The 13,188-nt window shown below is 40.2% G+C and overlaps 1 protein-coding gene across 5 annotated transcripts in view; it reads left to right on the top strand.

Annotated features, from left to right (window-relative positions):
* ankef1a (ankyrin repeat and EF-hand domain containing 1a) overlaps positions 1-13,188 on the top strand; it is a 65,485-nt gene that overhangs the window by 44,246 nt on the left and 8,051 nt on the right. For 4 of the 5 annotated variants that reach the window (XM_069932481.1, XM_069932480.1, XM_069932484.1 and 1 more), the window contains one exon: positions 12,761-12,889. The exons of the other annotated variant lie outside the window; for it this stretch is intronic. In XM_069932481.1, the coding sequence (XP_069788582.1) occupies positions 12,761-12,889 (129 nt within the window). The remainder of the gene's footprint in view (positions 1-12,760; positions 12,890-13,188) is intronic. 5 annotated transcript variants of the gene reach the window in all.

Genomic DNA, 13,188 nt, shown 5'->3' with positions numbered 1-13,188 from the left:
AGGAGGAACCCAGAGGTGATAAGATCGGTATGAGAGGTGGAGAGACGAGTGCACTTTATTAATTTTCTTTGTTCTCTCTGTATTGCACAATCAATGTGTTTAATTATCTGCTTACAGTACTTTTATTTGTTTACCTGTTTAAACTTTGTACAGTTTATTTTTTTGCACTACAAATTAGTGGTAATTCTGCCATGCCCACAGGAAAAAGGAATCTCAGGGTTGTATCTGATGTCATTTATGTTCTCAGATAATAAATCTGAATAGGAAGAAATCACTAGGATAGATGGTGGGGGAAGAAAGCCAGAGAGAGAGAGAGAAATCCTTAAAATTTGAAGGATCTGTTAATTGATGGATATTTTGCATTATTTGAGCAGCTTTTTATTAAATTTAACTTGCCCAAATCTTTTTTAAGCTATTTACAAGTTCAGCATTTTCTTCAGTCACAACTATCTGATTTTTTTCAAGAGAGTCTGAATCATATTTTGTGGATGAGTTTTTTTAGTTTAATGTCTTCTCATAAAGGTTTAATATCTTTTTTTTATTTTGAAGACTTTATTTAAAATTTTATAACATGAATACAATAGAGAATTACATTTAAAGAAAAATTTAAAAAAATTAAAATGGTATGATTACAATATTACATCAGAAAACTACACAAAATAACCCCCCCCCGTTAATTGTAACACAATATTAATAGTCTAACTTAAAATTAGTCCAACCCTCCCCCCCACCAAAATAAAGAGTGAAGAGTTAATAAAATTAACAATATTATATATGGAGAAAAAAATACCCACTTACAAAAAAGGAGATAAAACTTAACCTAAAAAAATTCTAACAACAAAAAAAATTGTCAATACTAAAATATCACGCTTAAACATATATTTAAATCAAACTTAAATGCATATAATTAGCAAACGGAGTCCACTTTTACTTATAAAAAGACATCTTATCCTGAATTGATATCCTTTCCATAGTCAAACAAAATTTCATTTCCAAATACCACTTATCTAAAGTTAGTATATTTCTATCTTTCCAAGTAAGTGCTATACATTTCTTAGCCACGACTAAAGCTAAATAGATAAATGAAATCTGATAATCCTCTAAACCTAAATCAATTAATGATTGCATGTTCCCTAATAAAAATATATCGGGATCTAATACAAGATGGATGTTATATAAACTGTTAAAAATAGATTGAATACCTTTCCAAAACTGTTGCAATCGATCACAAAGCCAAACAGTATGCAAAAAAGTATTGGCCGTCTGATCACATCGAAAACAAGAATCCAACTTACTAAGACCAAATTTTTAAAATTTCTCCGGCTGATGAATATAGCTGATGAATAAAATTATAATTAATCATCGCTAGTCTAAAGTTTACTATCTGTTATTTATGATAAACTGTGAAATTAAAAATGCTTGGGAACAGGATTTAGATTTGACTATATCAGATGTGGATTGGGACACAATTCTTAAGTTGATTAATTGCTCATTGCTCTTCATTATGTGCTTGTCATTGCTTATTACAATTTAAAGTGGCACAGATAGCACACATGTCTGAAACTAAATGATCTCCTTTCTATTTGGATATGAATTCTTGCTGTAACAGGTGTAATTCATATTCTAGACTAGAAAAATGCTGGATAGAGGTTTTCCAAACAGTCAAAAATTTTAACAGAGATTTAATACTGAATCTTTTGGTGGCCCTCTTCAGCACAATGGGAAGGATTGATTCTTCTCTGTCTTTGGCCAAAGTCATGCTATCTTTTTTGCCTCTCTTTTGGTGGGACTTTGCTTAAATGGAAGGATGCTTCCCCGGTTGCTCATGATCAATGGTTATATTACATCATGTCCTGTTTGAATATGGAAAAAATTCATTAATCAATTAATAATTCAGTTATAAGATTTCAGACATTATTTTCTTTCTTTATAATTTCATCTCAATGTAATTAAATTGTCTCATATCTTTATCAAATTTAAAAAAATGTTTTTTTCTATCTTTGTTTTTTTAATATCAATCATCCACAGACATCTTCTATAAACCAACTACCTCCCACAGTTACCTCTTCCTGCCTTGTCTTTTATAAGGATTCCATTCCTTTCTCTCCATTCCTCCATCTCTGCCACATCTGCTCCCAAGATGAGCTTTTTCATTCCAGAACATCTGAGATATCCTCCTTCTTGGTTTCCCTTCTACTGCCATTATCCCAGCTCTCAGCTGCATCTCCTATATTTTATGCACATCTTCCGTGGCCCCTTCCCTCTGAGACGTAACAAGGACAGGATTTCCCCATGACTCACTTCCTCCTCAATTTATGCCACCTACAATAGGATCCTATCACCAGATGCATTTTCCCCTCCCATGGTTTCTGTAGGGATTGCTCCCTCTGCGACTCCCTTGTCCACTCATCCCTTCACACCAATCACCCATTTGGCATCCCTGTGCCCTCAAGAAATGCTACACTTGCACCCACACCTCCTCTCTCACCACTATTTGGTGCCCTAATCAGTCCTTCCAAGTGAACCAACACTTCACTTGTGAATTTGCAGTGGTCTGTATCCAGTGCTCCCGCTGTGGAGACTGGACACAGACTGGGAGATCATTTTTGTTTTGTACCTTCACTCTGTCCGCTTCAACATTAAAGGTCTCTTAGTGACCAACCATTTTAATTATACACACCATTGCCACATTGACGTGTCTGTCCATAGCCTCATGTACAGCCAAACTGAGACCACTTGCAAATTGGAGGAATAACTCCTTTATATGAGCCAAACCACTTCAACAATGACTTCTCCAATTTTCACTAACTCCCTCTCCCAATCTTTTTACCTCATCCCTCTGTCTCATTTACTCTAGCCCCCACACTCCATTCCTCTCCTTCTATCAGAGAGCTACCCTTCTTCACCCTCTGTTTTCTCCTCTGTCATTTCTCAGATTTTTCTTCTTCTACCCTCCCACCTGTATCCACCTTTACTCCTTACCTGTTAGCTTTTGCTCCTCCCCCTCCTCCCTCCTCTCCTCCTTTCCCACTCCCCCACCTTTTTATTCAGACATCTACCTTATTTTCCAGATTCTTTCTTTTTTTTAAATTTGCAATGTTATTTATTTAAACGTTAACAAATTTTCTTAACCGTGCTTGTAAAACATTTTGGCTCAGGTCCTTTGGTTACCTTTTACCCGCTATGGCTGCTGCGTGACGTGTTGACTTCCTGTCGTATATTTGTGCATTCCAGTCGACCTCTGCACCTTCAGATTTTCTTGTTTAACTCAACCTTCAAATTGACCTTTAGGGAATCTAGCACTGGGTTCCCAAGTCCTTTTGGACCTCTGGTTTCTGAATTCTTTCCCCACTTAGAAAGTAGTCCACTTCTTTATTCATTCTATCAAAATGTATGACTATACACTTCCTTACACTACATTCCATTTGCCACTTCTTTGCTCATTCTTCCAACCTATCCAAGTCCCTCTGCAGACTCCCTGCTTCCTCAATACTACATGTCGCTCTATCTATCTATATCACCCACAAACCTGGCCGCAAAGCCGTTGATTCTGTAATCTATATCATTTATACACAACATGAAAAGAAGCAGACCCAACAGTTACCCCTGCGGAACACCAATAGTCACTGGCAGCCATCCTGAAAAGCCTCCTTTTATTCCCACGCTCTGCCTTCTACCAGTCAGTCCACCTTCCTCTCTCCTAATACCAACAGCCTCCTGTGTTGCACCTTGTCAAAGACCTGAAAATACAAGTAAATGACAACCACTGACTCACTTTTGTTTATTCTGCTTGTTACTTCCTCAAAAAATTCCAACAGATTGGTCAGCCAAGATCTTCCCTATATTTGAGTTGGGTTTATTTCAATTGTTGGCATGTTTTGTAGTCATAAAAACATGAGAAATATGAAGAGGGATGACTCATCTGGCCCCTCAAGTCTCCTTCATCATTCATTAAGATCATGGCGGAGATCTATCGCAATACCATGACTTTCATGTCCATTGACACCCCCTCCCCCTCAATATCCAGAAACCTCAATCTGTTTTGAAGGAAGTCATCAAGTGAACCTTGATGGATCTCTGAGGGAGACCACGCCAAAGATTTCCCAACTTGTGTGAAGCGATTTCTCCTCATTCCAGTGTTTAAAAAGTCAACCTCTCATTCTGTGATTGTACTCTGTACATCCTTGCCAGAGGAAACATCTTTTTCATATCCAATCTGTCAAATCTTGTTGGAATTGTGTAAATTTCTGTATGATAGGAATTAGGCTCGGTGTTTTCCTTGCATTTCGATTTAGCTCTGTGGTCTGACTGAGATGATCATTCTGATAATTGAGTCTGGGAATATTTGAGGTGGATTTATAGCATCCAGCAAGGTTTAACCAACAGACTGACCAGCCAATGAGTGCGAAAATTTGTTACAGACTGTAAACCTGGAGTATACACTTAAAAGTAAAGTATAAAGTTATGTTAAACATCATACATTTTATAAATAGACTTTTACATAATTATACACAATATTTTTTAAATACTTATTTTAGAGATAGAGCACAGTAACAGGCCCTTCTGGCCCATGAGCCTGTGATGGTCAAATATACCAATGAACCTACATATGTTTTGGAATACAAAAAGTTATTAAGGGAAAGAAAGGTTGTTCAGCTGGACCAGATAACATACCTGGTCAGTGCTGAGGGACTGTGCAGACTAGCTGACTGAGGTCCTAACCTATATCTTCAAAATTTCACTCCAGAACTCAGTTGTCCCTCCAGGTTTCAAGGCAGTCACCATCATCCTGGTGCCCAAGGGAGCGTTAATAGCTGGACTAAATGACTACCAACCAATGGTACTGATCTCCATGATCATGAAGTGCTTTGAGCAACTGATAATGGAGCACATCAAAGCACACCTACCAGCAAAAATGGACCCATTCCAATTTGTCTATCAGCTAAACTTATCACAGACTATGCAATAGCCCTGACACTCCACTCCATCCTGACCCAACTAGAGAACAATGCCTGATACGCCAGGCTATTGTTCAACATGATCGTACCTCAGAGGCTGATGGATAACTATTCTCGCTGCAACTCAGTACCCCTCTCTGCAACTGGATGCTCGATGTCCTGATTGAAAGATCACAGTCTGTCCTGGTTGGCAGCAAAATCTGCAAGCCACATCACACTGAGCATTGGCTCACCTCAGGGCTGCGTATTCAGCCTGCTACAGTTCACTCTGCTCACTCACGATTGTACTGCCAGGTTCAGCAGAATCATCACATTTGTGGATGGCACAACAGAAGTTGGCTTCATTGGCCACAATAATGAGTTGGCTTGCAGAGAGGTGATTTAAAGGCTTGTACAGAGGTGCAAGAACAACAGCCTGAGTCTCAACATGGACAAGACAAAGGAGATGATCGTAGATTTCGGGAGGACGAAGAACCACTCCCCACTTCATATACATGGCTACACCATAGAGTGGAGAGCAAAATGTTCCTTGGTGTCTATTTAAAGGACGACCTATCTTGGACTCTCATCTCCTCATTAGTCAGGAAGGTGCAGCAGCACCTACAGTTCTTAAGGAGGTTGAGGAGGACAACGCTTCTGGCCAACATCCTAAAAACCTTCTACAGGAGCACAATAAAGAATGTTCTGACTGGTTGCATCATGATGTGGTATGGTAGCTGTAAAGCATCAGATCGGAGGTTAGTACAGAGGGTAATTAAACTGCTGAGATTACTGGGGTCTCCCTTCCCTCTATTGATGATATCTACAGGGAAGGGTGTGTTTATATTAAAAAAAGTCAGAGAATCATTGAGGACCCTTATCATGCGGCCCACATTGTCTGTGAGACACTACCTCCAAAAGTCCAAGAGAAATGGAGCAGCAAATCTGTAGGGAGATAGCAGACCAGTGTAAGAAACAGAAAGTTGTGATAGTAGGAGATTTTAACTTTCTGTACATAGATTGGGACTCTCATATGGTAAAAGGACTGGATGGGTTGCAATTTGTCAAATGTGTACAGGAAAGTTTTCTATGTCAATATGTAAAGATACCAACAAGAGAAGATGCAATACTTAATCTTTTAGGGAACCAGGCAGGTCAGGTGGCAGAAATTTGTGAAGGTGAGCATTTTGGGTCCAGTGACCATAATATCATTAGTTTCAAGTTAATTATGGAGAAAGATAGGTCTGGTTCTTGAGTTGAGGTTCTGAATTGGAGAAAGGCCAATTTTTAGGAAATGAGCAAGGATCTCAGAAGAGTTGATTGGAATGTTATTTTCTACGAGGATGCATCCAGTAGGAGGTGGAAGGCCTTCAAGGATGAAATTTTGAGAGTGCAGAGATTGCATGTTCCTACCAGGAAAAAGGTCAATGTTAACAGACATAGAGAACCTTGGTTTTCAAGGGATATTGGAGAGCTAGTTAAGAAAAGGAGGAGGTTATTTGTATATATAGATATATATATATATACATATCTATCTATCTCTATCTCTATCTATCTATCTATCTATCTCTCTCTCTCTCTCTCTCTCTCTCTCTCTCTCTCTCTCTACCTCTCTCTCTCTCTCTCTCTCTCTCTACCTCTCCCTCTCTCTCTACCTCTCTCTCTATCTCTATGGTATAGACAACAAGGAGGAAATGAGCTACTTTCAGAGTATAGAAAATATAAGAAAATGCTTAAAGGAAATTAGTAAGGCAAAAGGAAGACATGCAGGTGCTTTGGCAGATAATGTGAAGGAAAATCAAAAGGGTTTCTACAAGTATATTAAAAGTAAAAAGATAGTAAGGGACAAAATTGGACCCCTTCAAAATCAGAGTGGTCAATTATGTGTGGAGCCTTGTGAAATGGGGGAGATCTTGAACAAATTTTTTTGCATTGGTATTTATGCAGGAAACTGGCTTAGTGAATAAGGATGGAAGGGAAACAAATAGAAGTGTCATGGAACATGTGAAGTTTAAGGAGAAGGAGGTATTTGCTGCCTTGCACAATGAATAAAGATAGACAAATTTCTTGGATCAGATATGATATTCCCCTGCACCTTGAGGGAGACCAGTGTTTAAATTGAAGGAGGCCTGGCAGATATATTCAAAATGTCCTTGGACACAGGGGAGTTGCTGGAGGATTGGAGATTAGCTTATGTTTAAGAATGGTTCCAAAATAAACCAGGCAATAATAGGCCAATGAACCTGACATCAGTAGTATGTAAATTATTTGAAGGATTTCTGAGAGATAGGATATATAGTTATTTGGACCATCATCAGCTGATTAAGGACAGTCAATGTGGATTTATGTGTGGTAGGTTGTGTTTAACAAATCTTATAGTTTTCTTTGAGGAAGTTACCAAGAAGGTTGATGACGGAAAGGTTGTGGATGTTGTTCATATGGACTTTAATAAGGCCTTTGACAAGGTTCCATGTGAGAGGTTGTTCAGAAGGTTAGGACACTAGGTATACATAGAGAGGTTGCAGACTGGATTCGAATATGGCTTGATGGAAGAAAACAGAGAGTTGCTTCTCAGACTGGAGGTCTGTGTCGAGTGGTGTGCCTCAGGTATCTGTGTTGGGACCATAATTGTTTGTTATCTATGTAAATGACCTAGATGATATTGTGGTGAATTGGATCAGCAAGTTTGCTGATGACACAAAGATAGTCAGCGGGATCTGGACCTGCTGGGAAATTGGGCCAATAAATAGCTGATGGAATTTAATGCAGATAAGTGTGAGGTGTTACACTTGAGAGTGAATCACGGTAGGACGAACACAGTAAATGGTAGGGCACTGAGGAGTGCGGAGGAGCGAAAAGATCTGAGAATACATATATATTGTTTCCTAAAGTTGGCGTCACATGTGGACAGGGTTGTAAAGAAAGCATCTTGGGCTTTATAAATCACAGTATTGAGTATAGAAGTTGGGATGTTATGTTGAAGTTATCAATTTATTGGTGAGGCCACACTTAGAATATCGTGTGCAGTTCTGGTCGCCCAGTAGCAGGAAAGGTATCAATAAGATTGAAAGAGTGGAGAGAAGATTTGCTAATATCTTAAGGAGTTGAGTTACCGGGAAAGATTAAACAGGTTAGGACTATACTCCTTGGAACGAAGAAGGATGAGGGGAGACTTGATAGAGATTTATAAGATTGAGGTGTATAGAGAGACTAGATGTGAGCACGATGTTTCCACTTAGATAAATATGAGAGATCATAGCTTTAGGCTGAAAGTGGAGTGGTATAAGGGGAACATGGGAACATTAGGGGAAAGTTTTTCACTCAGAGAGTGGTAGGAGAGTGGAATGAGCTGCCATCTGATGTGGTGAATTCAGATTCAACCATGAGTTTTAAAGATCAATTGGGAAAATACAGTACATGGATAGGAGTGGTCTGGAAGGTTATGGAATGAGAATAGGTCAGTGGGACTACCTAGTTGTATTGATTGGCACAGACTGGAAGGGTCGAATGGCCTGTTTTCTGTGCTGTAATGTTCTATGGAAGAGGTAGAGGAGCCATATTGAGAGTGACTAAATGTTAAGCAAACTACATTCTTCCTTTTCTGCAGAGGTTCTGTCTTATATTCCTGTATTATGTTATTATTGCCCACCTGGTGAACACAATACAAATGATAATTGTGGAGGTAATCATGACAAACAAACATATACTGTATAAGAGACCTCTCATCATCTTGTGCTTGCAAATTCGTGAAGCATTCCTTTTTTTGAGCATATAAACCAGAATTGCCAGGCTGGGAATCCCCTTGTCCTCATGGTGGTGAGACTGTTGAACAATCCTAGAAACCTGTAAATTATTTTTATGTATATTTAATTTGGATTCCTATGTGTCTATGCTGTTTGCATGTTGGGTCCGGAAGTATGCTGTTTCATTGGATTAGCGTATACAGAGCGTATACAGAGCCATTGTCATACCCACACTACTGAGGAATAGCAAGGGGCGGAAAACGTTAGTGGGGGTGGTATATAGGCCTCCAAATAGTAGTGTAGAGGTGAGGGAAGGCATTAAAAGAGAAATTAGAAAAGCGTGCAATAAGGGAACAGCTGTCATCATGGGAGACTTTAATTTGCATATAGATTGGACTAGTCAAATTGGTAAAAATACAGAGGAGGAGGAATTCCTTGAATGTTTACGGGATGGTTATCTAGACCAATATGTCGAGGAACCAACTCGGGAGCAGGCCATTTTAGATTGGGTATTATGCAATGATAAGGGGCTAATCAGCAATCTTGTTGTGCGAGGCCCTTTGGGTAGGAGCGATCACAATATGATCGAATTCTCACTCGACATGGAGAGTGATGAAATTAAAACCGAGACTAAGGTCCTGAATTTAAATAAAGGGAATTATGTTGGTATGAGACGGGAGTTGAGTAAGATTGATTGGGTGGTGTTTATGGGGGAGTTGACTGTGGATAGACAATGGAAAGCATTCATAGATCTAATGGAGAAATTGCAAAAATCGTTTATACCGGTTTGGCATAAAAATAAACCAAAAAAGGTGACTCAACCGTGAATAACAAGGGAAATTAGAGACAGCATTAGGTCCAAAGAGACCTATCAAGAGAGAGCATATCAATTGGCCAAAAAAAGTACCACAACCGAAGACAGGGAGCAGTTCAAGATGCACCAAAGGAGGACAAAGGGATTAATCAAGAGAGCAAAAATAAATTACGAAAGTAAGCTTGTGGCAAATATAAAAACCGACTGCAAAAGCTTTTATAAATATGTCAAGAGGAAAAGATTGGTGAAATCCAGAGTAGGTCCTTTGCAGTCGGAATCAGGGAAATATATAATGGGGAATAAGGAAATGGCAGACCAATTAAATTCTTAACTTTAGTTCTGTTTTTACAAGAGAGGTTACAAATAACCTCCCAAGGATGTTGGGAAACATAGAGACTAATGCAAGGGAGGAACTGAAAGAAATCAGTATCTCTAAGGACATGGTCTTGGGGAAATTGATGGGATTGAAAGCAGATAAATCCCAAGGGCCTGATAATCTACATCCTAGGGTACTCAAGGAAGTGGCCATTCAGATAGCAGATGCTTTAAGAATTTTTTTCCAGAACTCGATAGACTCAGGATCAGTACCCATGGATTGGAGGGTAGCTAATGTTACCCCACTATTTAAAAAGGGGGGTAGAGAAAAAGCGGGGAATTATCGGCCGGTGAGTCTTACATCAGTAGTGGGCAAAATGATGGAATCCATTATTAAGGATGTAATAGCGGAGCATATGACTAGCAGAGAAGGGATCGAACAGAGTCAACATGGATTTACAAAAGGTAAATCGTGCTTGACAAATCTATTGGAATTCTTTGAGATGGTGACAGGTAAAATAGATGGGGGAGAGCCAGTGGATGTGGTGTGCCTGGACTTCCAAAAGGCCTTCGATAAGGTCCCGCATAAACGACTGGCTTCCAAAATCAAGGCTCATGGGATTGGGGGCAAAGTATTGATGTGGATTGAGAACTGGCTGGCAGGTAGAAGACAGAGAGTTGGGATAAATGGCTCGTTTTCTGAGTGGCAGGCGGTGACCAGTGGGGTACCACAGGGATCTGTACTGGGACCCCAGCTGTTCACAATTTACATTAATGATCTGGATGAGGGGATTGGATGTAATATCTCCAAATTTCAGATGACACTAAGCTAGGAGGGGTTGTGTGCACGGAAGAGGGGGTCAGGAAGCTCCAGTGTGATTTGGATAAATTGAGGGACTGGGCAGATACATGGCAAATGCACTACAATGTGGATAAATGTGAAGTTATCCACTTTGGTAATACAAACCGGAGGGCTATTTGATTACTATTTGAATGGCAATAGATTAAGAGATGGGGAAGTGCAGAGAGACCTAGGGGTACTTGTACATCAGTCTCTGAAGGCGAGCATGCAGGTACAGCAGGCGGTTAAAAATGCAAATGGTATGTTGGCCTTCATATCAAGAGGGTTTGAGTATAGGAACAAGGATACCTTACTGCAGCTGTACAGGGCCTTGGTGAGACCACACCTGGAGTATTGTGTGCAGTTTTGGTTACCTTATCTAAGGAAGGATGTTCTTGCAATGGAGGGAGTGCAGAGGTGATTCACCAGGCTGATACCTGGAATGGCAGGAATGACTTATGAGGAAAGATTGCGCAAATTGGGATTGTACTCCCTGGAGTTTAGAAGATTGAGAGGGGATCTCATAGACACATATAAAATTCTGGCAGGACTGGACAGAATGGATGCAGATGGGATGTTTCCAATGATGGGAAAATCCAGAATCCGGGGCCTTGGTTTGAGGATAAGAGGCAAACCATTTAGGACCGAGATGAGGAGTTATTTCTTTACCCAGAGGGTGGTGAATCTGTGGAATTCATTGCCACAGAGGGCAGTAGAGGCAGGTTCATTAAATATATTTAAGAGGGAATTAGATATATTTCTTCAGTATAAGGGTATTAAAGGTTACGGAGAGAAGGCGGGGACGGGGTACTGAACTTTAAGATCAGCCATGATCTCGTTGAATGGTGGAGCAGGCTCGAAGGGTCGAATGTCCTACTCCTGCTCCTATCTTCTATGTTTCTATGTTTCTATGATCGGCTCCAAATCATGGTTCCTTTACCGGCATCACCTACGGCTCCTAGAACGTTTCCACCAGCGTTGTCTCCGCTCCATCCTCAACATTCATTGGAGCGACTTCATCTCCAACATCGAAGTACTCGAGATGGCAGAGGCCGACAGCATCGAATCCATGCTGCTGTAGATCAAACTGCGCTGGGTAGGTCACGTCTCCAGAATGGAGGACCATCGCCTTCCCAAGATCGTGTTATATGGCGAGCTCTCCACTGGCCACCGAGACAGAGGTGCACCAAAGAAGAAGTACAAGGACTGCCTAAAGAAAGCTCTTGGTGCCTGCCACATTGACCATCGCCAGTGGGCTGATCTCGCCTCAAACCGTGCATCTTGGCACCTCACAGTTCGGCGGGCAGCAATCTCCTTTGAAGAAGACTGCAGAGCCCACCTCACTGTCAAAAGACAAAGGAGGAAAAACCCAACACCCAACCCCAAGCAACCAATTTTCCCTTGCAACCGCTGCAACCGTATCTGCCTGTCCCGCATCGGACTTGTCAGCCACAAATGAGCCTGCAGCTGACGTGGACATTACCCCTCCATAAATCTTCGTCCGCGAAGCCAAGCCAAAGAAGAAAAAAGAAACATGTACAATCAGATGACAATAAACTTGAACTTGAATTTCACTGTAGTACTATGCTTTCACGAGCCTTATGCAAAAATCTTCACACTTGGGTTGTCGTGGAGCAAGAAGAGGTGGCAATAAGTTCACATTCGCATTAAATCATTTTGTTGATTGTTTGTGGAACATTATCGAAGAGCAGCCAATCACTGACGAGGTTTCTAGATTTACTTCCAAACTCACACATGCCCAAGAAGTTGCCGTCAGCTTCACAAAAGCGTTGAGATTTTCACTGTCATTCCCATAAAAACCTCCGGTCTGTTAGGTACGCTGTTATTTTCCATAAAGACCTCAAATAATTTTTGGGCCCTGTGAGATTTAAACTTAATGTCCTAAAAAGTAGAAATACTGCAGGCTTTAATGACGAGACCTTTTGAATATCTGCACCTGTATCTCATTGCAATTACTAAGAAATTGCTTGATTCTGTATATTTATAGGATCCACTGGTCACAATTGAACGCTTACTGATAGTTTAAATCTGACTCAAAATATACATTGATCTTTCACTCCAAGCAACATTTTTTCTCCAACGATTGTAGGTGTCAATACAGCCTCCTACGGAAAGAGTACCAAAGAGGGAAGGCCGGAAGGAAAGCATAGCAAAGAAAAGTGAAATGTTAAATAGTGGGGTGACCAAGAAAGTGGACATAACCTTTGTACCAAGAAATGTAAGTGCAAGAAATGTTTTGTGTTCATTCAAACTATTAAGACTTCAAAAGCTGGCAAATGCCCTCAGATGCTCAGTCAAATAAATATTCTGTCAAAGATGAGGTTTGGAGTTTTAGAGACCGAGGGGAAAAAAAAATATGCTGCTGCGTTTACACAGTACTTGCCGTGAAGATCCACAGAGAGAATTAAGGTGATTTGCATTTAATTTTAAGGACAAAAAAAGCCAAGTTTTTGTGGAATAAAAGTCACAAAAGCTGGTGCTCTCGAGTTCATTGCCAACCCCTGATGTCAGCTCATT

Source organism: Narcine bancroftii, chromosome 4, assembly GCF_036971445.1.
Source record: "Narcine bancroftii isolate sNarBan1 chromosome 4, sNarBan1.hap1, whole genome shotgun sequence".
NCBI classification, from domain to species: domain Eukaryota; kingdom Metazoa; phylum Chordata; class Chondrichthyes; order Torpediniformes; family Narcinidae; genus Narcine; species Narcine bancroftii.
This window is presented reverse-complemented; position numbering and strand designations above follow the sequence as displayed.